Source organism: Psittacula echo (assembly GCF_963264785.1).
Source record: "Psittacula echo genome assembly, chromosome: 2".
In the NCBI taxonomy this organism is placed as follows: Eukaryota; Metazoa; Chordata; class Aves; order Psittaciformes; family Psittacidae; genus Psittacula; species Psittacula echo.
This window is the reverse complement of record NC_137737.1, coordinates 111,235,317-111,261,080: the sequence shown is the minus strand read 5'-3', so window position 1 is coordinate 111,261,080 and position 25,764 is coordinate 111,235,317. Positions and strand designations below refer to the sequence as shown.

Genomic DNA, 25,764 nt, shown 5'->3' with positions numbered 1-25,764 from the left:
TCTGGTTTTAACCAATTACAAGCTAAAGACAATTTCTTTATATCTGATACGTTGAACAGCAACATAGTTGGCACAGTGGTTGGTATATTGATACTGTTTTCTGTATTCATAAGATAAGAAGAAATGATGCATTTAATTTTCAGTACATCTGTCTGAGGCCAAATTAATAATTCTGACTAACCAGCGCTTTTGTACATGTTGAAAAACTCTACTACTATGGAATTTCACAGAAGATGGGTGGTAAGGCAGATTGAAAACTAGTTAAATGAATCTTTTCAGATTTTTCAATAAGTATTGCAAAAACTTCAGTAACTTTGCCAGAAGTTTTTATTCTCAACTGTCAAATAGCTTTATAGTATCTGCTCAAATTTGTTAGCTGAACAACCACATACTGCTTTGCTGTTATTTTGATAAGTATTTTTCTTGAGAGCTTTCTTACTCTGCTTTCTGTATTTTAGGCAGGATTTAAGGCGTCATTCTTTCTATAGTACTCCTGCCATAACACACAGTAATGTGCATATCTAAAGTGTAGCTCTCTTTAGGGCTTTGTAAGAAGAGGTTGCAAGTGGGAACAGGCAAACCATGAAGTAGCGACTTACTGCAAATTTTGGGGCCCATGACAGGAATAAAAAAATAGCTCTAATTTAGTACAAAAAATGCTGTTTTAACGATATCTGTCAAGAGGTTTTGTTTTTGAAAAGTCTCTCTGAATTAACCTGCTATGTGTACTGCAGTGGCTGCTACAATTAAGTGTTTGGTCCTATGTCCTAGCTCAGAAAAAGAAAATATGTAAAACTTAGTTGAAGTACATATATTCTTGTGTGTATTTTTCTTCAGTGATCTTCACAAATTTTATCTAAACCTGGAATTAAGGTTTCTGTTTGGGTGTTTTTTTGGTTTTTTGGTTTTTTTTGTTGTTTTTTTTTTTTATTCCCCTGAATATAGTAGCAAGTTCATAGAATAATTTTATTGTTGAGGTATTGAAGTACTTTCCAGTGTTTCTTTCAGCTGTGAAAAGGGGAAACTTAAACTGAGTGAGAGAGATCCTAGGGATATCCAGCTATTTGCTCCTTGGATCCTCTTCTGTCTTTCTCTTCACTGCCAGCCATTAAAAGAGAATAAGTTTCAATTGAATTCGAGAAATTTATAACATCTGTTTTATATTGATGACTTATATTTGTGGGAATATTTACATGGTCTGCTTTAGCAGTAGCCTGATGTATGATACCTAAAATTAGAAAGCTAAACCTTACATAGGGAATGTATAGCATTAGGCAGCATCAGTTATGCTCTGAAAATGCCTCAGTTAAATGCTTGGGTTAATGCTTGTGACTAAACTACCCCACTTGATTGTAATTTTATTTTCATTAAAAAACCTCACTTCTATTTATGCTAGTCACAAATTGTATTTTTTTATTAATCCTTTTATTTCGTTATTTTTCCATTTGAATTACAACTTAGAGTATATAGGACTCTGTTAACTTGGATTTGCATCTTGTTAAAGTTTAGTTGTACTAATTACAGTATCTAAGATTACATGTATAAGCAGTCCCTTTTTTAACATGAAATATATTTGTATTCCAAGGGTTCCATTGTCAAATCCTTCATTAGCATCAAAATGCAGTAACTTCATACCATCTGAAGAACATATTCAGAAGCTAAAAGAAGCAGGAAAAGATGTTGACAAGCAGCTGATCATAGTAAGTAATACCCTTTCAGTAAGGCTTATAGCTGCTCAAATAAATTACTTTTGAATTTGCAGTGCTGTGTTTTTATTAACTTGCCTAAAAATTGTTACTTATACAGCTATTACCACTATACATGACTTGTGAAAGCAGAACCTATACTAGGTTCGTGCAGTGTTAATGGAAAAATGGTGGCAGGCAGACTTAATGTTTAAAGCTGATTCTTGTTAAACCAAATTCCTTGGGTTTTTAATAAAATAGCTATTCAGTAAACATGCAGTTGTTTGGGGGAGAATGAACTTGCCTTTTACATACATGCAAAATCTCAGTTTCTTGAAGTTTCAGAATTATGAGGGGAGATCACCTGACAGATTGTGTACAAAATTAGTATCAACAGATTTATTCCTGCATCAATCAAATGTCTATTGTTCTGAGACAACCTTAAAGATTTTCCTGTGGATCTGCTCGTTTTCACCATAATATTGAAGCAGCAATACTAGTTTGATTATTTGTTCTTACCTTTTTTGTTACTAGTTACCAAATGTGCAGGTATCTCTTTTAAAAAACAAGAAAATGCAAAATGAGAAGAAAGAGTGGCACACAATCGTTTTTCTATCTTGTAGAATCGCACAACTTGATAGTGAAACAGTTGGAGTTTTTGGTTGTGTTCATCCTCTTAATAATCCACACATCAGGTAATCCTTGAGAAATGAAAGGCTGGAGATTGGGAGCTACAAAGTGGGAGGAATTCAGGCCGTTAGGGAAAGATGACTCTAGTAAGCTTCTTATGAAATTACCCTTCTCACATATATAACTGGTGGTGTTGCTATATTGCATTTTTTTTTTTATGTCATACATGGATTATACGCATGAAAATATTACCTAAAATAGAACCAGGTGAATTCTGAACACTAATATCCATACTGAAGTATTTTAAAATCAGAGCTTCTGAAAATTGAATAGATAAACATATCCTTGATTTGCCTAAAATTATACAAATCTAGGCACTTAAATGCCCAGTCATGGGATGATGCATGAACTGTATCCAACATTAAGATATTTCAGCTATTGCCTCCTTGAAATTCATTTTACCAGCTGAGTTAAAATGCATGATTAAATACGTTCACTATAGTAAAAGGGCTATAAGAATATTCCTTTTCATTTCAGTAAAGCTGACATTTTTTGCTAATATAGTAGTAGAACTTAACTGAAGAGTTGCTAGGATCATTGACAAGAAGAAATATGTAACTTTCTGTTTAGCTACTCAAGAAGGATTGTGTAGTTTTCCCCTACTGCATTGATACAAAATGACTTTTTGCCATTTATTGACTATGCTGGTAATGTTCTTGTGTTCAGCCCAAATTACAAGCGCAAGGTTTCCCCTCCAGCCCCAAATATTCACCAGTAAAAGTTTTTAAGTTATTTATCTAGCAAAATTTTAGAATATAAACAGTGGGTCGTCAATGAAGAACACTAGGGAAAAGGGGGGAGACCTAGCTTCTTGTTTTCAGAGTGTGTTTCTAGAAGATGCAAGTAAGCACTGTATTTAATTTTTAAATGTGACAGTTAACAGCTTCATAGTATCTAATATATTTCAGCACTTCATACAAGTGTAGTTCAGTTGGATTGCATTGAGTTCAGAGTTTTGTTGAAATAAAAGGGTGTTTTGGTAATGCCTGTAGTTCACTTTAGCAAGAAAGCATTAGGTACAGTATTGCTCTGTTATTCTTTTAGCTAGGGGAAAACTGCTTTTAGGATAGTCAAAATATATAGAGGAACCCAAATATTTGTTAACCCACTTTGTAAAATACTGCTTTTAACATTAATTGCTGTGGAGACAAGACATAGTTATGTCTAGAATAATTTGTGGTAGCATCTGCAGGGGAAAAATCACTAAATAGACTTTTAAAGTACCAGACTTCACTGATACAAATACTCAAAAGATTTGGGATTAAATGCATATAATAAAATAAGGTACATTGGTACATTTTGTAATTAATAGTAACGATCCTCTGAAAACAGAGACAAGATTAGTTTGGCTTAAAAGCTGTTCAGATTGAAACTCCTGTACAGAGAGCAGTCGTACTACACACAGTGATATCACTTAAATGAACATTTATAGCATCGGTAAAAGTTTTTATAGTTAATAGCTAGAAATAGTTTTTATTTCAATTTCTGGCATGTTGTGTTAAGAACTGCAGTTTGTTATCTTCTTTGCCTTGAGCGAAGTTGGGAAATCATGCTTTTATTCTTAGCAAGGAACATTTAACTTCCTCTTTGCTACACTTCTTACACCTGAAAGGTGAAATTTTATGCAGTCTACTGTGAGATCTGATTCTTATGGAGTTCTGTCAAGCCAGTCTGTCTTAATATACATACACAATCGTTTCTTCTTTTTCATAACCGAAGCAGAAAAACTAGTAGGGCTTAGTTTGACTCTCCACATGATACACTATCTTTGTTTTGCTGGTTTTTTTGCTACTGGTTTTTTGTAATCTTTTGTCTTTTAAGTTTGACATCTGTGCTTTTTGTCTTTACGGTGTCTGAAGCTCAGAGGCTGGGGTGTTACAATATCGTCGGTGTATTCTAACCTTCCTGCTTCCTGAGCTATATTTAGAGGGGTGTTATGGTAAAATTAGTCTTTGTTTTCCACAAGGTGCTTCATTTTTTAATATGTAATCCTTAAAGATGTATCATACCTTCCTTCTCGTATATAGCAATCTACAATTGCTATGGTGAATAGATTCATTTTCTATTTATCTGAAGTAATATAATCTTTAGCAAGCTTTAAAGCTTTATGACTATAACAGAAAAAGTAATACATCTTCTGTTTGTAGAAGAAATACTTAGTAGCTGTACTTGCACCGTTCTCTTTTCATGGTACTTATCATCTAGTTATCTGAGCAGGTTTCAGACCTTCATTCTGTAGAGGTATAACTAGGACAAATGATGAGTTGTTTCTGTTTTGTTCAGATACAAGGAAGAAATTCTTTACTGAGAGGGTGGTGAGGCACTGGAATGGGTTGCCCAGGGAGGTTGTGAATGCTCCATCCTTGGCGGTGTTCAAGGCGAGGTTGGATGAGGCCTTGGGTGGCATGGTTTAGTGTGGGGTGTCCCTGCCCATGGCAGGGGGGTTGGCACTAGATGATCTTAAGGTCCTTTCCAACCCTAACTATTCTATGATTCTATGATTTGCTTACTGTCACACATCTTAAAAAGTAAATCTCTTCAGAGCATAGAACTTCAGCTGAAAACAGAAATTGCTGAAAACAGTAATGCTGCAACAAACTTCATAAAAAAAGCAGTGACAGGAAACAATGGTGTTCTAAGTAATGCGCAAGGGTTTAGATTCAGACCAAGGAAAAGTATGATCTGTTTTTCTGGAGTAAAGAAATTAAGAATGAGGCTTAAAAATAAGTTCGAAATCCATGACTTGGTGTTTAGAGAAGTAGTCTGTTCTGAATATTTGTGAACTGTACCCTCTTATGCATCATTTAAATACACAGTTGGTAGCTTGACAAGTTATGTGAAGCTTCATATTGGAAGCTTCAGAGTGATGCATTGAAATTGTTCTTTACTTTCCAAGTACTTGAATCTGATGTGCTAATATGAAAACTTGAATATGAAATCATATTTTCCTTTAACTTCTGACATAGAAAGACCTACAAATATGCAAAGCATATGTTTTCAATTTTCATAAGACAAGGTATGCCTTACATCCAAGACAAGGAAAGTCAGTTGTTTGCTTCTTGTAAAAATTCTGCTTGCCTGCTAGATCTAGGACAAACTCTTGACCAGAAAAGTGGGAGTTGGTAAAAGTATTAATGCCACAAAGGAATGTTCTAAATAATGATTTCTGAGCTACAGGGTTACTTCTTCCATTTTATGTTACTAAGGACATGTGTTCCTTCGAAAATAAAGCTAGTCTTGAAAATGATACTCATCAGTTTTAAGAAAGAACATCTGAAAAGAATAAACAGTGAAAACAAATCACTAAAGTGATAAAAATACAGTATAGATTTACAGAGACTTTTCTACTCTTTTAGACATCTGAATTAATGTCTGGATGCAAACAAGATTAAATGTAGATAATCTTTACAAGTATCAGCAAATGCATGGATCAGGATTGCTTGATGAAATATGCCTTTGATTCTGAGGCTTGAGTTGGTCTTATATGTGAAAGTGATGTGCACAGTAATTCAGTTTACACATTTGGATATCATACTTGTATTTTTCCTTACTTATATGTATCTTATATATAGGTAATATATATGAAAGAAGAATTTTGATTTAAGCTTTAAACACAATCCTCAGTGGAAATAGTAAGTGTAAAAGTGACTTCTTATGAGCCTGAAGGGAGCTATAGCTATCATTTAAACTTGCTGTTTTCTTCCTTAAACTGGTATAGTCCAGTTAGCAATTTCTCTGAAGAACTGAAGAATGGCTTTTGGGCAGTCTTCTGTTATTCACGTTAGTTAAGTACTGTCTCTTTTCTTTCTCATAATCCCAGTAAAAACCGAGGCAGTGGTTACTGTATAAGTGATTGTGAAGGGAGTTTGGTAGTTGAGGCTGTCACTCTTCCTTTCCTCCCACACAAATCTTATCCCTGGGGATAGCTCTGCTCTTAGAGGGACAGTAATGGCCATCCTTTCTTACTGCTCTTTCCGATTTCTACTTAGCTTTTTCTAGCAAATTCAGATGGGTTGTGTTCTGTGTCCTTTGTCCTGAAGGTGGAAATGTTTTGTAAGGTTAGCTAGAGACATGACACAGGAATTTGGGCACAAGGCTACTAACATTGTCTTGTGTGTTAACCCTGGTAGGCAGCTAACCACCGTGCAGCTGCTTGCTCACTCCCCACAAATAGGATGGGGAGAAAACTCGTAAAGCAAAGCAAAATAAGGAGTTCATTCACTACTCCCCATCAGCTTGCAGGTATTAAGCCATCTCCAGAAAAGCAGAATTACGTTGTGTGTAACAATTGGGAAGACAAATGCAGTAACTCCAAATGTCTTCCCCTTCCTCTTTCCCTTAGCTTTTATTGCTCGGAATGATATCATATGGCATGGGATACTGCTCTGGTCAGTTGTTCCAGCTGTGTTCCCTCTCAGCTTCTTGTGCACCCCTAGCCTGCTCACTGGCACAGCAGCATGAGAAACACAAAAGCTAAAACATCCCTGTGCTATCAGTGCTGTTTTGGTCACAAATTTAAAACATAGCTGCATAGCAGCTGCTGTGAAGGAAATTAGCCTTATCCCAGCTAAAACCAGTGCACGTTGAAACACTGTCTGTAATACTCTTGAATAATGTGTTTATATAGTTGGGAACGGACTAATTTTCCATTGTAAATATTGTGCAGATTTGTTTCTTAACTTTGTATTTTTTTTCATATTGCTTTAGCTAATGAGCAGTGAGGATATCATTTAATGAAGGATAATGACCCTCCATTTTAATTTTTCAAATATGTTAAATAAAATTAGATACATCACAGTACTGAAAGCTTCAAGTTGCCTTACATCTTTTGGCTAACATAGCATTCCAGAAAGTTGGGTGCTGGTGATGGAGGATGTTTTGGGTTGGGTTATTTTTGGATTTTTTGTTTGGGGTGGTTTTGGTTGTTGTTTATTTGTTTGTTTTGTTAAATTCCACTGTCTTCAATTTGAAGTGAAACTTGTTTCTGAGTTGGGTCACGTCTTCTGATTCTCCTGGTCAGCAAGCGGATCTACCCATCAGCTTCAGTCTTGAATGCATCTTTTGCTGAAATAGCATTCTTTGACCTTTTCATTTTCTGTGGAGAGCCCAAAATCTTTGTGGTGTTCGTTCCTGCTCAGCTTGTATTTCCTTTCCAGCCTGCCTGTTTCTATGGCTGGGTTTTATTCTTTGTTCTGTGAAAAGACTAGAGGAAAAAATAATCTTCCTCTAACTAACACTAGGTAATGAAGAACAAAGTGACCTAATCTGTGCTTGAAGAGAGAGAAAAGAGAATAAATAAAAAATAAAAAGGGCCCCTTTCATCTCCTACAGAGGCACCAAATGCCTTTTTTGCTTGCAGGGCTCCTTAATGCACATATGGAGGATCAGCAGACAGCCACCTTCTCAAAGAAGATATTGGTAAGACTTTTCTTTCTGTCTAACACAGAATTAAGAAACCCTCTGGACATTAAGGCAACATTGTCACAATGTTCAATTACAGTTAGTCTTGAAACAGTTGGATCTCATATATCCTGTGCCTATATTATCGAGGATTATCTGAGATGTCAGGATGCTTAATTGCCATCTACACATGCTGAACTTGCTTAGGAAATAGAAAGTATCCTTCCTCTTTATTGTTACGGTTTAGAAAATTGTATTTTAAATACAGTAACACATTTTTCTGCCTGTAACCCCACATTTTCTTAAATGCTGCTCTGAAAAACATTTCTCTAAACCTCTTACATCCTTTTTTAGTTGTGACACGGCAATGGTTTATTCTCTAGTATGCAGTATATGATATTTGCTGAGAAGTTCCTTCTCCCATTCCAGTTTAAAGTTTTTATTTACTTTCATATGTAGTGCATAAGGTGTTCTTAGGTTGTAGGGGAGCATTTTTTTGGCTCTTCATGTATCATCCCATTTCCACTTTTGGTTATGCAGTGACATCAGGTTAAAAATAGTCAGATTCTATAGATGTTTTGTTAAAAAAACCAAAAGCATTCTTTGTAATTCCTGACCTTAGTTTGCATGTCCTGTTTTTTTTTGTTGTTGTTGTCTGCATTGATTTACAAAGCTGCCTTTTTTTTCTTATTTCTTTTTTAATTCTGAAGCAGTAAGTTCTGTTGTGTGGCTTTGAAATATTACTTCAATTACACAAGGTCTATTTTCCTTACTGTCCTCAGGATACTGTGAAGTATTTGCTAAAATAATAGTTTACATTTGCTAGGGCTGCAGAGTTCAAAAGATTGCTTTAGGTACTACAATGTGATTTTTCTGATAATTCACAAAATAGGTTTTTAATATTAACCTCTGTGTGTAGCCCATTGATACAACTGAATGCCCATAAAAATAGTAATATCAGTGAAATCCTTAAACAAACAAACAAAAAATCCGAACAAAAAATGCCCCCCAAAACCCAAACCCACTGATACCAGCAACATCCAAGAAAGCCAGTGTGGAATACAATATGGCCGTACTATTCCAGGGAAATAATCCGGTCCTGGAGACTTGCAAAATAGCATTTGTTTTTATAAGGCAAGATGGGAAGAGCTAAGGATAGCCTTGTCCCGAATTTTTGGATGCCTACTTTGGTAGTAAACTAAACTGCTTTAGCTTAAATACCTTCAGCTTCTTGATCATTTGAACAGAAATTGTTTCATGAGACTTAACTGCAGTACTTGTGTGTTAAGTATTTTAAGAGTTGCTTCGTGTAGCTGATTTTCTAGTTTACATGTCTTATTTTTTGAAGTATATTCCAAGCATCAAAGTAGAATTCCTCTTCACTTATCTTACCCTAGATACAGGGGATATGTTCTCCATTTTGAAGATAAGAATTACTAAATTCAGTTCATCTTAGTAAGAAAATTGCCATACATCATCCTTCCTGCTGAACTGTCTTTTTTCATCTTCCATGTATAAGTCCTTAAAATGCAATATATTTTGGTGGCCAGCTGGGTACTTTGTTTTGAACCATATTACTACTTTAAAGGAGGTCTGCAGGTAAAACAAAATGTGTTGGATTCCATTTTTACACCTTTAGAAACTTCATCTTCTTCTGACATTGCAAATGTAACCTCTGGATTTTTCTTTCCTTTTTCCTTCAGAAAAATAATGTGCTCTTGTTTCTCCTTCTTATACAGTAGGAATGTATAAATTGACGTACCATTAAAGCAATGACTTCTCAGCTTCAGCTTCTTTCTTTGTCTGAGTTCCATAGGTGTACTCTTAAAAAGAAGTTCAACTCTGAGTTTGCCTGGCCAGTTTAACCTTTAGTTTCATCTTGGAAAGAAACAGATACCTACATTTTAGATTTCACTAATGACTGCTTGAAATAAGTTTCTGTTGTGTGTAGAACTCAGCTGTCATCAATTTGTGCACACAGATAAATTTCCTGTTAAAAAACACCGTCAAGTAGTCTTTTGCTTATATAGCATCCTATTTTAGAGTATAAAGTGACTTTTTGTTTCTCTGTGAATTGTGGTATATATTAAAATAGATTAGAAGTGACATTTATTGCTGCTTACAGACGTGCCATTTCCAAATGTAGTTGAAAGAAGTATTTATGCATTAAGTGATAACTTTAAAACATGCCTTTTTCGCTGGAGACTTCACTCTAACTGGGATTCTTTCTTGCTCTTTGCAGAAGCACCCTTTGCACCTGACACTTCACTCTTTAGTTGGCACTGACTCCTTAATCTGAGCATATTTCCAAATTCATAACACTTTTAATGTATAAATAGCTAAGCAATAAGTACAGAGTAGTGCGCTTAATTTGGTAATAGTTATAGAGTAGGAGGGTAACCTAAAGGGTCATGAGTAAAATCGCATGATTTTCTGTTTGTATTGTAGCTGCTATACAGTGTCTGTAAAATAAAACTAATGAACCCTGTGCAATTAAGATAGCATGTCAGAGATGGTAGTTAGCTGTTACCAATTAAGCGTTAAGACTTAAGTCCTGAGAGTATATTTAATGACAAGAGGGATAAAAGCCCCATAATGCTATTTGATTGCCTTTAAATATTTGGTTTTCCTAAGTACCTAAAAGCACAATCAGTGATTGTAGTTATATTGCTGATCTTAACAATTATATCAGTGTAACTTCTGGGGGATTTTAATAATATCCTTCCAAATATTGAGGAAAATGGCTTACCTTTGGCCCACCTTGAAGCAACTCACAACCAAAAGACCAGCAGCAGCAGAACTGTAGGGAAAGCTAAATAGTGTGAGGTTGGATGTGGGAATTTTCTTTGTGGAAGATGATTATATTTACTGCAAATAAAGTAATGAAGGAAGATTTCTCTGTTCTTTGTTTTGAAAAAAATAAAAGAGAAGTCATTTGTTCAAAACTAATGAGGGTGGAGCTAATTTTATCATTAGGTAGAGTTTGCTCTGTGATTGAGGCTGTGTGGGTTTCTGAAAGCTGGAATTCTAAATTCTGTGCTTGTTCTTTCTCCTGTTAAACTCCATTTTATCCTCTGTGTTGAGTTTCCAGAAGATAAGTTAGACAAGATGTGTCTGATTAGATGAAACTTCTGTTGAACTGATTTACTGTGCTTGCAGTTGACAAATACTTTATTATTATTATTATTATTTTAAATAGGATGCAGGACAGAAGAGGTTTGGTGCTATTTCCTGTAATATTTGTGGAATGCTTTACACTGCGTCAAATCCAGAGGATGAAACCCAACATCTGCTATTTCATAACCAGTTCATAAGTGCTGTAAAATATGTGGTAAGAAAACTTTGTCTTTTTAAAGGCATAAGCATTATCTTTTATTTGCTATGTACTAGTTACAATTTGTATTACATTAAATTGTATTTTAATAAATGAGTATCACAGTAGGCCATAAAAACCCACTTTGGGAAATAAATGTTTTTAAAAGCCATGTTAGACAGGTTATATATAATGTATAAAAATAGTAGAATACTGATGTTTCATTGCCACTGTATTCTTTCTGTTACAATTCTCTAATCTTAGGGCTGGGGTGAGGGTGGTGATAGGAAAACAAAGGAATGCCACTGTTCTGAAAGTGCTAAATACAGGTTTCAGTACAACTGGTGTTTGCAATGGTTGGCTTAGTAGTTAAAGAGCTGATTGTACTGGTTTTGTAATTGCATAATTTTAGATGTCTTGTAAATTACTTTTTGTTAATTGTATGTAATTTGAAGAGAGACTGCCTAGGAATCCAGCTAAGCAACTTCACAGTATATTGAAACTTTACTGAATTTATAGAGTGATTGCAAACTTTAAATACAAAGTCCCAAGTATTATTCCATAACTTCTTATATGTGCTGTATTTGAGTATAACTCTCATGTTAAAGCTCAGATTTGAAAAACACTGTATAATTTAAAGTATATTGTAAAATCAGCTACTTCACACTAGCTGATATTGCAAGCCTTCTAGGAAATAGCTGTTCACACGTCTGAAATCCAGAATAGAATCCACAAAGTCTATTTTCTTTATCACACATGTTACCTTCAGTACTCTACACTCGAGTAGATAAGACCTCCAGGATAACTGAACTGAGGCCACCAATTCATTTCATGTAGGTACCAAATGACTGTTGGGGCTACTCCTAAATCCCAAGCTCAATTTTTTCCCAGTGCTTACAAATAAACCGATACATCTTCATAGCTGAAGTGTTTTGAAACCATCTGGTAGATAGTTCTGGTATTTCTTCTCTTCTTGATTAGTTTTTGCGGAATGATCCAGACATCTTGAAAAGTCTCTTCTGATACACATTAGCTACATTGTAGGGTGAGACTGAGCAGAAAGTGTGATGAAATGCAGTACGTTATAATGGCAGCATGTAATGTTTCCTTATTTTATTCTTGTTTGTGTCCGTATGTCCTCCCCCCCTGCCCAGTACTTTCAGTTCTTGAATATTACCAAAGATATAACAGAAGATGGTGTTAGTTCTTTTGCACAGAAGCTGGCAGATGAGTTCAGTAGTTACTTAAAGCTGCCATGTTCACATAGTTAGGAAGCTACACTGAAGTTTGACTAGTTTGGAAATTGAAAGAGCTGAAATTTCTCATTTCTATGTATGTCCAGAATAACAAGTGGAAGAGCAGACTGCCTTAAAACAGATGCAAATAACAATGTATAAAGTTAGGTATTTTTTTAATTTGAGAAAAACTTTATTGTTTTCTCAGTTGCTATGTATTTTTTTAAAAACTTCACATAATGTGCACTCAAGCAAATTAGTTGTATTGTCAGTTCACTGAGTAAACAGTAATATCTCTGTAACCTTTGACCCTGGTTATGTTTTGTGACATTGTAGACATATACAGAGTGGTGATTTAGATGGTTATTCTGGAATAGAAACTGCAGCGTAAGAGGCAAAGGAAGGACTCTTACGAGTCTTCACATTCCTCTGTGGTGTATGTTTTTTTCCTCATAACAATTTGACACTGTTTTCGGCATGGGTAAAAAACTTTTGCCATGCTAAATAGTTAAGTCTTTAACATTAGTCATTTGACTCATAGTCAGTCGTTCTTGGTTAATTATATTGTGGTAATGTCCATGACAGAAACATCCTCACCTCCTCTTAAAGAAGAATTTGAATTTTAGATAAGCCTTCCTGACTGTACATTAGTACACCAAGTCTCTATTTGTTAATTCTTAGTCATCCAGAAATACCAGAAGAATAATTGCTAGTTATCCTAGTTTTGCTAGAAGGCTTCTAGTAGAGATTGTTGGGAGGATGGCTCAGAGTTGTGATACATTTGGTTTCTAGATATTTGTTTGTAGTTACTCTGTTGACACTGTAAGTACCTTCCTTTCCCTGACAGAAAGTCTTAACTGGACAGGTAGCATCATGGGATTAAGAACTATGTGCTGAAGTCTTGGTAACTTCTTGTTTAGGTTTTGTGGTCCAGGGGCATCTGGTCTCGGTGACCTTGATATGTTACTTTATTAGCTCTCCAGATACTATATGTTTTTTAATGTAGCTAATATATTTGACATTATTGATGATTTGGAGGCAATTCTAATGTATCTTTTAGAAGATTTTTTTCTTTCTCTTGTCATTCACATTCTTCATGCGATATGATGCAGTCCCAGTCTTACTTGAGAAGACTCTACTTGGTTTTTCCTTCCTTTTCAATGTGTCTTGATAAATGCCTAGTAGTTCTATTGCTGATTCATTTCACAGAATCACAGAAAGAAGGTCTCTATACATTGTCATGGTAGAGCTTCTTGCTGTGAACTGTGAAAGTGGACTTAATTGTTAGTGTCTTGCCAACCAGCATGCAGCTGCATTGTGGGTTTTGAAAAGTGCTGAAGCCAGAAGATAGTTTGCATGTAAATAATAAATTAATTACTGTTTTCAACTAAATATAATTTTGATTGGGTTTTTGTTTTCTTTTAAAGGCCTATCTTGTTTTGTTGGTAAAAATTTCTTTTTAGGTCTCTCTAGAAAGATGGATGTCTGTCCATGATCCCCCAGAAGTAGAACAGTCTGACAAGGAGATGGTGTTGGGATAGTTTTGTTGTGGCTGCCTAGTAGAGACAATGAGGAAATTATAGGCCTTGTGTGGAGACAGTTTGCCGAGTTCAGTGCCATTTTGTAGGTTTGAGGAATAGAAGATTGGCAAGGACTAATAAGGGTTTTCTGAAGGGTGCCATTTGCTTTTAATTAAAGCTTGCAGATTGAATAAGCAAGAAGGCAGGGTGGTCAAGGATAGTGCTGGGATAGGAATAGATTAGTGTGAGAGATGTCCCCTACTGCAGACAGGCATAAGAATCTGTCTCTTTGTCCGTCTGGTTTCAGACATCTGAAAGTCTCCAGAAAAAAATATGCCATTCTAGCATGTGTGTATATTGAGTGATGACATACACATCATGTCAACTCCAGTGGGATGGATGACTTTGTAGAATGGATATATGGTTTAGTTTTATAAAATCCTCTACCTGTGACACCACAGAATATCAACTTAGTCTTTCTGCGAATTTTTTTTGTAAGAGCAAGACATTATTTTAATGATGGTTTTAAGCTGTAAAGCCAAAACCTTCAATTAAGAAATGCCTGTGGATTCATGTACCTGATGTGAATGCAGTTAATGTTTGTATTTCAAGCTCTTCCTCTTAGTTAAGAATATCTTGACCTGAAGGAAGCAAAAGAAGCTGTTATTTGAGTTATGTCTAATCTGATAAATTTTAAATAGCTGTTCTGCTGTAACTGCATCCAAGCCCCATCTGTGAGGTTCTTATGGTTTTCAGATTAAAAAAAAAAAAAAGAAAGCAACATTTGCCTTCTTGGGACCTAAGGTTAATAGGATATCGGGATTGAAGATGCTAATGAGCTTCATGTCATTTTAGAAAGATTTCATGCCTGCCTTGATCCGCATTAATTCCAAAAGTGATGCATCTGTACAATATAAAACTTAATAGTATTTCATATAAAAGTTCATACCATTAGCTATCTTCTGTGAGAACCTCAGTTTTAACAGTATTTAGCCTTTTTTAACAGTAGTATTTAGTAGTTATATCCAAGGAAGGATCTTCATGTGTTCTACTGTCAAAACCTCATTCTCTGCATTATGTTCATAGGACAGAGGGGTAGAATATCTGTAATTTGATGAAGGAGTCAGGAAGAAAAATGCAGTAGACCCATTTCTCTGCTACAAATTATCAAGGGTAAAAGAGTACAAAATTTCATACTGAACCTGATTATGAGTGGAAAATTTCATAAATCCTTTTCTTAGTGAAGACCGAGAAATATACAGCATTAATCACATTTTCCTTACTACCTCAGTATTTCTGAGGAAAAAATAGTGTAAGAAAAAAGCATCATTGATTTTCATGTATTTGTATTCATTTGTGAAATAGGGAGTACAGACAAGCCAGAACTGACATCTATGGAAAGATACCAGTTTTGCTGTCCTGTTTCTTACTCTTAGATAAAAACTTCTAAAACTTGAGGAAATGCGTGGGAAGCAGTCTATTATGTCTTCTAACTTACACTTTTAGAAACAAGTCTACATCGCAAATTATTTTAAACTATAAGCAGAAGATAGTTCATGTGAAAGTGAGCGCTGAACATTTCATGAACACGCTGTTAATGTTGGAGCCATTGTTACAACTGCATTCTACATCATTCATTATATACGTATATAATGTCCAGTGAAAGCAATGCACTACACAGTGTGGTGGTAATTACTGTCCATACTATTTCATGATGTTTTCATGATTTCTTTCTTTTGTGATTCTATTGCCATTACACCTTAATAAGCAAGCAGAAGCTATCTTTAATCTTGTTTGCATTGGGAGAAAAAGTTAGAGGTAGATGAAAAATTAATTCATGATGCATTGCAAAGCTGCCTTATGTTCTCAGATTATTGCAAATACTCGTAGGATAAATAGGTGTAGCATGGAGGGGAGAAGAGTATGGCAACAGTTATTGCACACTGGTGGAACACAGTACAGCACTAGTTTGCTCAACTGTGGTGATCAGGCTGTGTGTGCCTTGCTACTACTGGCTATAAGTAATCTGTTGTTGGGCACAGACTTCCATTATTAGGAAGGAGTGGTATAATTCTGGTATAATCATGTTCCTTTACTCCAGGCCTTACAGAACATGTACCCTGGTGGGAACAACAGCTTTCCTTTTAAGTTCTTTAGTCATCACAAGCAATGTCTGTCAGTGCTTGGTCATCTGATTCAGTTAATAAGTCTTAATGCCCTAAAGTAATGTCAATTAAAAGGAGAGGAAAAGCAATTTTTCTAACATTGCAGTAGAGTATTTTAAAGTATATTGCAGACATAATGGTTTTGTTTCTTGCTATAAGGTGTTCTTGCCTTCGACCTGAGTGAAGGAGACCTACATTAGTTCTCAGTGACTGAAATACATAATATTGTGCCACTGCTGTTTACTGCCCTTTGTGTTCATACCATAATGTATTTATATCCAAATAGGATATAATATATTTGTATCCAAATAGGATCTTTGCTTGTGTTGGTATTTAGTACAACTTCTAACGGCAGGATAAAAATGGCATCTGTGTTGCAACCATTGCCATGCTGAGTGTTAACCTCATAAATAGTTTAGGGCTACCAGAAAGTAGATAAATGTCTAAAGTTATTCTCTCCATGGCTTGGTTGGGGTAAAGGAGTAAAATCGGCATGACTAAAATGAGATACAGATCAACTGTTACAACACTTAAGTTTGTCAATTTTTGTGGTAGTGTATATGGCATTTATTCAGTGCCAAATTCCATTGTTTGGTCTTTAGTTGAACGTTATTTTATGGAAAGGTACAGATTTCAATGAGAATTATTCCATCAAAGTTGTTTCTTCAAAGGCTTTTTTATTGAAAGTTGCTTTGAGTAAGACTTGTAGATCAGCCTTTTTAATGGCTGAAGTTACTTCTGCATTCAGTATTTTTAGGTCCCATCAAAGCAACTTGAGTTCTAATATCTACCAGTCCCATCTTACTAGATTTAAGTGGCTTTTTTGTTTTGTTTTTTTCCATGCAGGTACTGCTCATTATTCACCACGAGTGTGGATCTGAAGAAGAGTTAATTACCTCTATTTTTTTGAGTATGTTTATACTTCAGATACACACAACGTAGCCTCCTTCCCCATTAGATTCTTAGAAGGTAGTTATAATTTTTTTTCTAGTATCCTTCTTGTGGCTTTAACAGTTATGATCAGTAACAAAATAAACTATTCCGTACATTTTGGGCAACTGCATGCCAATCAGTTCACTTAGAACCTCCTGGAGGTCTTTCGCATGCCAAACTTTAAAACTGAGTGTGTATTTGTGGAGGTAACTATGTTAAAAAGAAATCTTTTATTAAAACTTAGGGGTTTTCTCATTCACTGGACTTCGGAGATTAAATATTCCATAGGTTTGGAAATCAGTTATGTGAGCCAAGTTTGCTTCTTCTATTTTAAAATTCAGTTTGCACTGCAGTCCTGGGGGAAAAAAAAAAACTAGTTGGGAAATTATAAGACACTTTAACAAATAATTTCTAGATATAGTTAGGCTATTGTATAAATTATTGTACAAATAAGACTGTATTATATCTGTTGTGCTCATTTCTGGAAGCTAGCCGAAGTTTCCTTCTCTAGCAAAGCAACTGCTAAGTAGTGTGAAGTCTCTGCATAAATTCACTGTCTAGAACAATAATATGCAATTTCTGTTTGTAAAAGTACGTCTTGTATATGGTTTAGACAAGTGTTTGTTTTATTTAGGGTTGGAAAAAGGAGAGGATTTTGGCTGAATATCCTGATGGAAAGATAATAATGGTTCTTCCTGATGACCCAAAATATGCACTTAAAAAGGTATGGTGGAAAGGACTGGACTTGTATATCTCAGTTTGATGTTTTCATGTAAGTAGTGAGAATGTTCATGGTAAAGTTTATATGATTTACGTATGAACAGTTGAAGTTGGATTCAGAACTGCAGAGAGTCTGTAGCTTATTCCACAAACAGGTCAGACATCTCACTCATATGCACTGCTGCTCTCTTCATAGACGGTATCGGTCTGAGCAGGAGTGGAAGGCGGGGGTGGAAATAGCAGCAACCAACTGATGGGTTTTTTTGGTTTTTTGTTTGTTTTGTTTTTTGTTTGTTTTTTTTTTTTTTACTATGCTTGCTGAAGATCTGCTAGATAGTTTATGTGATATAAACTTCCTACTATATTTGAACAGACTGAAAAGTATTGACTTTATTGCACAGCACAAATATGGCATCATTCTCCAAAAGATTTTTGGGTAAAAACAGATTTAGGTAGAAAGTGGCCTCAAAGTCATCTGGTCCATTTTCATGTCCAGAGCAGAATCAGCTCTGGTTGTGATGCATCTGACAACTTTCTGAAACTTCTACCACTGGAAGTTTTTCTGACCTCTTCAGACTGTGTTACAGTGCTTCACTATCCATAACATTAGGAAGCTTTCTCTCAATGTACAGTAGAATCTGTGTACTGCAATTTAAGCTCATTATTGATCATACTGCCATAGTGGTAGAAAACATCTGTCTTTTCCTCTTTGCAACAACTTTTATTTGTGCCTGAACAAACTCTTAATGTTTCACCTTAAGGAGATGGATAGGATGTGCTTTTTTCTTTTTTTTTTTTTTTTTTTTAATTTATTTTTAGTTTATACTCCTAAATAATGTTTTATGGAACTCTGACCATTGTCACACTGTCCTCTAGATTATTTCCGTTTATGTCATATCTCCTGTTTCTCTCTTGAAACTCTTTATCTAAACCTGGGTACAGTACACTAGTGGAGACTCAGAGCAGCACGCTACTTCAGTGTCCTGCTGGCTAGCTTGTGTTCATACATCTTAATATGTCATTACATTTGTTTTTTCGGTAGCAATGGCATTGATTCTGTTTAGCTGGGGATTTGCTGTGTCTAACAGGTGCTTTTTTACAGCACCACTATCACAGGATCATAGAATGATTGAGGTTGGAAGGGACCTCTGTAAACTGAATTGATGCTCAAGACAGCTCTTTCTGATGCAGTGACTATAGTGGGTTTTCTTTAGGCTAACATAGAATTTTAAGTTACTGAGTTGTAAAGGAAATTCTGTAGTTTCTTTTCAATATTTAATGCACATAATTTTATTAGGCTTCAATTCTCTGGTGGTATTATCTTCACTTTAGTACATTTTAATTGCATATTCACTTTCTACTAAAATGGCTGAAGAAAAAATTACTTGAAAATACCTGAGTGGGGCAGAGGAAAGAAAGATGGTAGCAAAAGGAGTAATTTAGGGTAGAGTTCTCTGCAGTTCTGTGCGCTTAAAGTTCAGAGAATTTACAGCTGTCACCACTGTGAATGACTGACTTCAAGACTGGTTACTTAGTGTTTCAAATTGGCTAATTGGACTCATCCTTAAAAGAATAGTACCTGGAGGTTACATGAGAAAGTGGAGAGTAACTAATACCATGTCTTTTAAAGGTTATTTTAAAAGCAATTTTTAATACAATTTTCATTTGATCAGTACTAACTTCATCTATTCATAGCATTCCTAGTAATCCTAGGTTTGCTCTACTAATGTACCACATAGGAAAGGCCACCTTATTTCTGTCCCTCATGAGATGATAGGGGGGTGATAGAGGCTGTTTCATTGCCCAGTTGTAGACACAAGAATCCCTCAGTAAAATTTTGGCTCAGACATAAGCTTTTATGTTCATGCTGGAGTTGATTATTTCTTCTGAACTTAATAACATTAAACATTATTTTGATTGAAGTTTGGACTTAATGGAAGCTGACTTAGAGGTCTCTACTCTTCCTATTTCCAGCTAGGTATTATTTAAGGAACATTTATGTGGAGTGATGTGTTGCAGGTTATGTAAGGTAATCCTTAACTTCTGGAATAGCTTTCAGTGTTCTAGATAACTGCATTTTTTTGAAAATGTGCAATGTTTATGTAAATTTATACAGATGTACATTTTCATGTGTTTCTTATACAGCATTTAAACTTATTTTGACAGGTTGAAGAAATTAGAGAAATGGTAGACAATGACTTGGGATTCCAGCAAGCTCCTCTCATGTGTTACTCTAGAACTAAAACTCTCCTTTTTATTTCTAATGACAAAAAAGTTATCGGCTGTTTAATTGCAGAACATATCCAGTGGGTAAGTGATTGAATTGGAAAAAGGCAGTTTGGGTCAGTGCTTTATGACTCTGTTATTCAGACATGCTGAAGCTATAGAATTACCTCAGAGTTTAAGTCTGGCCATTTAGCAAATAAGTATTCTGTGTATGCCTTTTCCACAGAGGAGTTTTTTGGTGGTAGACCATTCTGAAATGTAGTTACTCATTTTTGTATAGTTGACACTGAGCTGAGACGTGTATGGTGTCATACTTGGCTCAGACCTGCTCGTCAAAGAGCTTGCTACAGCTGAAGGGTGGAATTTTTCTTCCTCTGCTATTCGTATGCTAGCTATGGCTCTCCTCTTGCTTGTTGACAAGCAGATTGATCTCCCAGCCCAGTGGAAATCGCACGTGGATGAAAAAGTGGGTATTCTCTAGGATTGATTTGAACTACCGTGGGGTCAAACAGCTCCACAATGAACAGAAGGAGATGGCAGAACTGTACAGTGGAGAGCAAGACAAGTAATCATAGTTTTTAGTTGCCATACTAAAAACTGATGTCAGAACTTTGTTGAATATTCTGTCTGTTCCCTTGTAAACTGTGGTGTTTTCCACCCTGCCTTGGGAGTAGCAGACAAGAAGCAAAATAGTCAAAGTCAGAAGTTGACTCAAGCACTTGAATACAAGTGGTTTTAAGAATTGGATTATTTGTTTCTCTTTCTTCAAATCGGATAAGCTTTAGGGGATTTTTTGGTTTAATCTTTTATCATCTGTTCAAATTGTGAAACTGTGAAGAGAACTTGAGACAGAAATATATAGTCTTTTTGATACGGCATTTTAGCAAGTAAGTATTATTAGTTGAAATAAATTGCACACAAATTATCTTGTTCGGTCATTAGTGATGCTTTTATAAAGTGACAAATATTTTTTTCATCACCTGCAGGGCTATCGAGTTATAGAGGAGAAGGTTCCAGAAGTCAGTTCAGAAAATGAGAAAGTCATATTTGAAAGACAGAAAGCATGGTGCTGTTCCACTTCTCCAGAGCCTGCTATTTGTGGGATTAGTCGAATATGGGTATTCAGCATGATGCGTCGAAAGAAGATTGCTTCTCGGATGATAGAGTGTCTTAGGTAATGCCAAAGAAGTTCCTTGGTTACCTGTGTTTTAGACAGAACTCAGACCAAGACATTTATTGCTTTGTGTGTCTCAAGCCTTTATTTTTAAGCTGTGGGTGTTCTGGAGATGCAGAGTTGAGTGCTGTTGACAGTTGCAATATTGCATGGAGTTCCATGGCTAATGTCAGTATTCTGTGATAGCTTCTCTTTAACAGAAATCTTTCTGCTAAGCGCAGTTGTAATGAGTCACCCCTACAGAACGTTGATGAACTTGGGTAAATTCCTGTGAGGTAATTATGAGTGAAGTTGATGACTCTCTTTGGTCAAAGTATGAGATTACCCAGGTGTTAAGGACTGGGACCTAACCATTGGCTGAAGTGTCTGTTCCTTAGGGGTAGAGAGCACAGAGACAAGTGCACCAAACTATTTGATGTAGTCTGGTGGCTTCCAACTGTGTTTTGGGGTGGTTTTTTCTGCTTTAGTCAGCTGCACTGAGCTTATGAGATATTTTCAATTTCCATGGAGCTTTAGTAGCTAGTGATGAAAGTATTCAGCTGAGTGCTAAGTGCTACATCCATAAAAAGATTCAAAAGAGTGACACTACTGTTTAGATAGACATTAAAATATTGACTCTCGAAACTTTAGGTTTCTTCCACTGACATTTCCTAGAAGCTTAAATGCCTTTTCTGAGTAATGCCAAGAACTACGCAAATCTTCTTGTTGCTGGGCTGTAAGGTTTGTGCCACATGCTTGGCTAGCCCTGTCTTGTTGGTGTTTGTGGCATGGGTACTGCTTTATCTGCCAGTCTTCCCTCCTCCTGGGTATTTGGAAAGCTTAGCAAAGCTGTTCTGCTCTGCAGAATGCATCTTTGACTGGGGAAACAACTAGAAAGTTCTTCCTGGATCATGTTCTGTCTGAACTATCAACTGTAAACGTGTATTCAGCTAAGCACATTAACTTGATGATTTGGTTGTATTTTTGGCTGATAGAATCACAGAATCATAGAATATTGGGTTGGAAGGGACCATCAAAGGTGATCTAGTTCCAGCCCCCGTGCAATGAGCAGGGACATCTTCAACCAGATCAGGTTGCCCAGAACAACCTTGAATGCCTTGAACGTCTCCAGGGATGGCTCATCCGCCATGTCTCTGGTCAACCTGTGCCAGCGTTTTACCAGCCTCATCATAAAGAATTTTTTCCTCACATCCAGCCTGAAAAAGAAAAAAATATTTTTAATTGTGTATTCAGTAGTTCCCTAGAAACCGTTTCTAAAGGGAAGATTTCTCCCCCGAGTGATGCTGGAGTTGCTGCCTCAGATCCAGTGCTAAGGGATCTTTAGAATCAATTTTAATGGTTTGTTGAAGCTACTGAGGTGGTTTCCCTCTTAGCTGTGTGCTGCATCTTACCTTTTGCTGTGCTCTGATGCTTGTTGGCTTTCCATTAGCTCATAGCTACGTTAGTCGAAAACAGGTTCACCAAGAAGAGCTTTGTGTTAATTCTAGTGGTTTGTAGGAAGGACTGATGAGCTCTAGAGTTGGTGTAAGTAAGGGAGCCCAGAAGGCTGCAGAAGGCAAAGGAGAGGAGACTTGCTTTTTGATGGCTGTAAGTGGTTAGATCTGCTCAGTTCAGAGAAACTTCAGTGTAAATGTCTTTCATAGCAAGGAGTAGTTTGGGCAGGATGATTCTGGCAGCTCAGTCCTGACTTCAGAATGTTGAAGGTGTCCTAGCAGACTTTTAAGTCCATTTTGAGAGCGTCTGCCCTGCTTCACTCAAGCTTTCACAGCTGACCTGGAGTCATAAAACTTAAGAACCTTGCAAAATCATCTTCCTAAAAACACTAAAGAGGAGGGAATAAAGCTGGATTTTGGACCTTCCCTCAAGATTTAATGGAAATACCCATATGATCAAAGTTCCCACTTGCTGTGCAAGTGCATGTAAGTTTATTTTACAGGAATTAAACAAATTAATGTGAGTTTCTTCTGTTTCCAAGAATGAATGTCACCTCCTCATTCCCCTGATCAAAGTCTCAAAGCTTGAGATCAGTTTTCTAACTTTGCTCGCGCAGCCACCCAGAAAAGCTCAATGGCACCCTTGGTTCTTTTTCTTCAAAGAGAATAAAACATACATAAAATATTTTCAGGAAGAAGTTAAGCAAACTGAGTCTTCATTTTCATGTAGTTACTACTGAAAGTGTAAATTATGCCTTGAGGTTGTGTTCTGAGATGTTCTAAATTAACCCAAGATGTGCTCACATCCAAATGTTAAGTGTTTCTTTCAGACAGGGGACTTGCAATTTCATCAGGTCCTTTGAGCCCCCTCTATAAGCAGCCCAACTTGTGTTTCTGTTCCTAGTGACTGTAGTCATAGTCCCAGAAGTCTCTCTTCTATGAAGAAGTAGTTGGGCTGAATTCAAACTTTGGTTTTTTTCAACTCTGAAATTGAACTCTTGATGCAACTCACAAGTAATTGCTCTGTACAAATGTTTCTGCTAAAGTGCCAAACCTTATAAAAACCCTTCCAGGACAAGTGATCCTCCTTGCCTTTGGAAGGAGGAGATTGGTATAAATGGAGCGATCTCCTCCTCCTAATAGAGCTTCTTTCTTTTGAATGTCCATGACAATTAACAGCTTGTGGTCTAATAGTATAAATATTCCTGTGTTATTCCCTGAGGGTAATGTCTTTTTCTTTTTTCTTCTCCTTTTAAACAGGAGCAACTTCATCTATGGCTCATACTTAAGTAAAGAAGAAATCGCTTTCTCTGACCCCACTCCTGATGGAAAACTCTTTGCAACACAGTACTGTGGCACCGGCCAGTTCCTGGTATACAACTTCCTCAATGGACAGCACCAGACTTAACCGCTCCCGAAGGAATTCTGTTTTTATTGGGAGACTTCTGCCAAATGCACTGGGTGGGTGCAGAACTTCAGCAGAAGCCAGGGCCATTTTTACTACAGTGAACTCAGGACTGGTAACAACCGAAAGGTTGTACTATTTTATTAAAATTGTAAACAATGCAGTAATAGGCTAACTTTGTTTTTCTAAAAGAAAGATATTTTATTAACTTTTGCAAAAGTTTGATTGTATTTTATCTAGTTAGTCATGTTTACATGCAGCAGAAAACTGTTCATAGTGGACTGTAAACTAATGCAAAGACTCTAGCCTCCTTGATGAGTGCAAGCTGAAGTTCTTAATGTGGTGATATACCGGTATGTGTTGGTGCTGTAGCACTGGTCTGTTGCCACCCTTCCAGCAGGCGTTGCTGGCTGGACAGAGTTGGAGTATACACTCAATTGCCTTGAGGCAAGAAGCCTTCCAGTGCAGACCCTGTGGGTGACAACTCTCAGAGACTGCACAATGGTTCCTGGGGTGTGTGCTGGGCACAACTGAGTGTGAGGGGAGCCTGTGAGGTGACAGCAGCATTGGAAACTTGTTCTACCCCACCTTGCCCTTTCTCCCCCAGATGAGCTGTAGGGTAAAAGGCAGAATGAAAGTCCCACGGACTGATGTAATCGTCCTTTTCCTTCAAGTTCTGTGCTGGGTATATCCCTTTGTTAGTGGACTTCACTTTGATACTTGTCACTTGTTCAAAAATCTCCTCTTTTAAAGGGTTTGTATGTTGAAAAACTGCTGTGGCCTTTCTTGATCTGTACATAATGTAGATAGGTTAAAAATAAAATCCTTGATAGCTTTTTTCAAGTTGCTTTGGATGGTACTAAGTGTGAATGAATCTTCAGTGTATTTCTTACTGTTGCCTGTGAAATATTCCCTTGGCAGCTAATGGCAGCATGCGTTTTGAAGCAGTCTCTGGAGAACACAGAATTCCCTTTGTGACAGTGCATTTGCAGATCAGTGCCCCATGAGCCCAATGTCAGCACTTACAGTAAGGTGAGAGGTGATGCCTTCAGCCTTGAATAACAGCTGAAAACCCTGATGAGAAAGGTTCAACTAAATTTAAACTTATGGTTTAATTTTGAAACCCATGTGCAGTTCAGGTATGCTTGTTCATGCTGTGCTGTCCTTAATCTTGGCCTAGAGGTAAAACAGAGAGCTCACATCACCTCCATATCGCTACTCAGAGTACTTACACCTGCAGTGGCAGAACAGTGGTAAATTGTCATTCTCAAGGGGGTTGTGAGGAGACCCTGAAGGGCTTTGTTAAAAAAATTACGCAGGTTCACCAGCAATCCAATGGTGATCCTGCCTGGAAGGCTCGGAAAGCAGATGCATGAGTTAAGAGAGAGGCAGTCTTAACTGGTAACTTAATATATTCAAATTTAATGAAAGCACATTATAAACATACCATAGCCACAACTTCAGACAGTTTCAGTTCATAAACAATAACATGAGGTAGACTGACTAGTGAAGCTAAATTCACCAAGTTTTTGGTTAAGAAAACTTTACACTAGGAAAGCAACATTTTTAACCCTCTTCCAAAAGTCACAAAAAGCAATTACATAACTTAAGCAAAAAAGCATCTGCATATGATTCTTTAAATCTTAGTTTACATTCAGATTTAACCTGTGAATAAACAAGAACATCTACAGGTAAAGTATAACGCTGGCCAGTTGAATACATTCATAGGGATGGCCATGAGGGTGAGGCATAAAACCAAACTGGAATAGCAATGAGCTAGGTGTCAAATAATGCTGGAGCATGTGGGGGGACAAGCCTCCCCCTCCAGTGCTGGCTCAGGGCGCCCTGGCCAGAGTGTTACCGAA

The 25,764-nt window shown here is 36.6% G+C and overlaps 1 protein-coding gene across 6 annotated transcripts in view; it reads left to right on the top strand.

Moving 5' to 3' along the window:
• ESCO1 (establishment of sister chromatid cohesion N-acetyltransferase 1) overlaps positions 1–24,742 on the top strand; it is a 32,825-nt gene extending 8,083 nt beyond the window's left edge. For 4 of the 6 annotated variants that reach the window (XM_080609976.1, XM_080609972.1, XM_080609974.1 and 1 more), the window contains 6 exons: positions 1,586–1,700; positions 10,975–11,106; positions 17,576–17,665; positions 19,828–19,971; positions 20,874–21,061; positions 23,755–24,742. In XM_080609976.1, the coding sequence (XP_080466102.1) occupies positions 1,586–1,700; positions 10,975–11,106; positions 17,576–17,665; positions 19,828–19,971; positions 20,874–21,061; positions 23,755–23,902 (817 nt within the window). In that variant the 3' untranslated portion in view covers positions 23,903–24,742. Of the gene's footprint in view, positions 1–1,585; positions 1,701–10,974; positions 11,107–16,854; positions 16,978–17,575; positions 17,698–19,827; positions 19,972–20,873; positions 21,062–23,754 lie in introns of those variants that run through there. The other 2 variants (XM_080609975.1, XM_080609977.1) reach the window with 2 other exon arrangements.
• Positions 24,743–25,764: the final 1,022 nt, after the last annotated feature.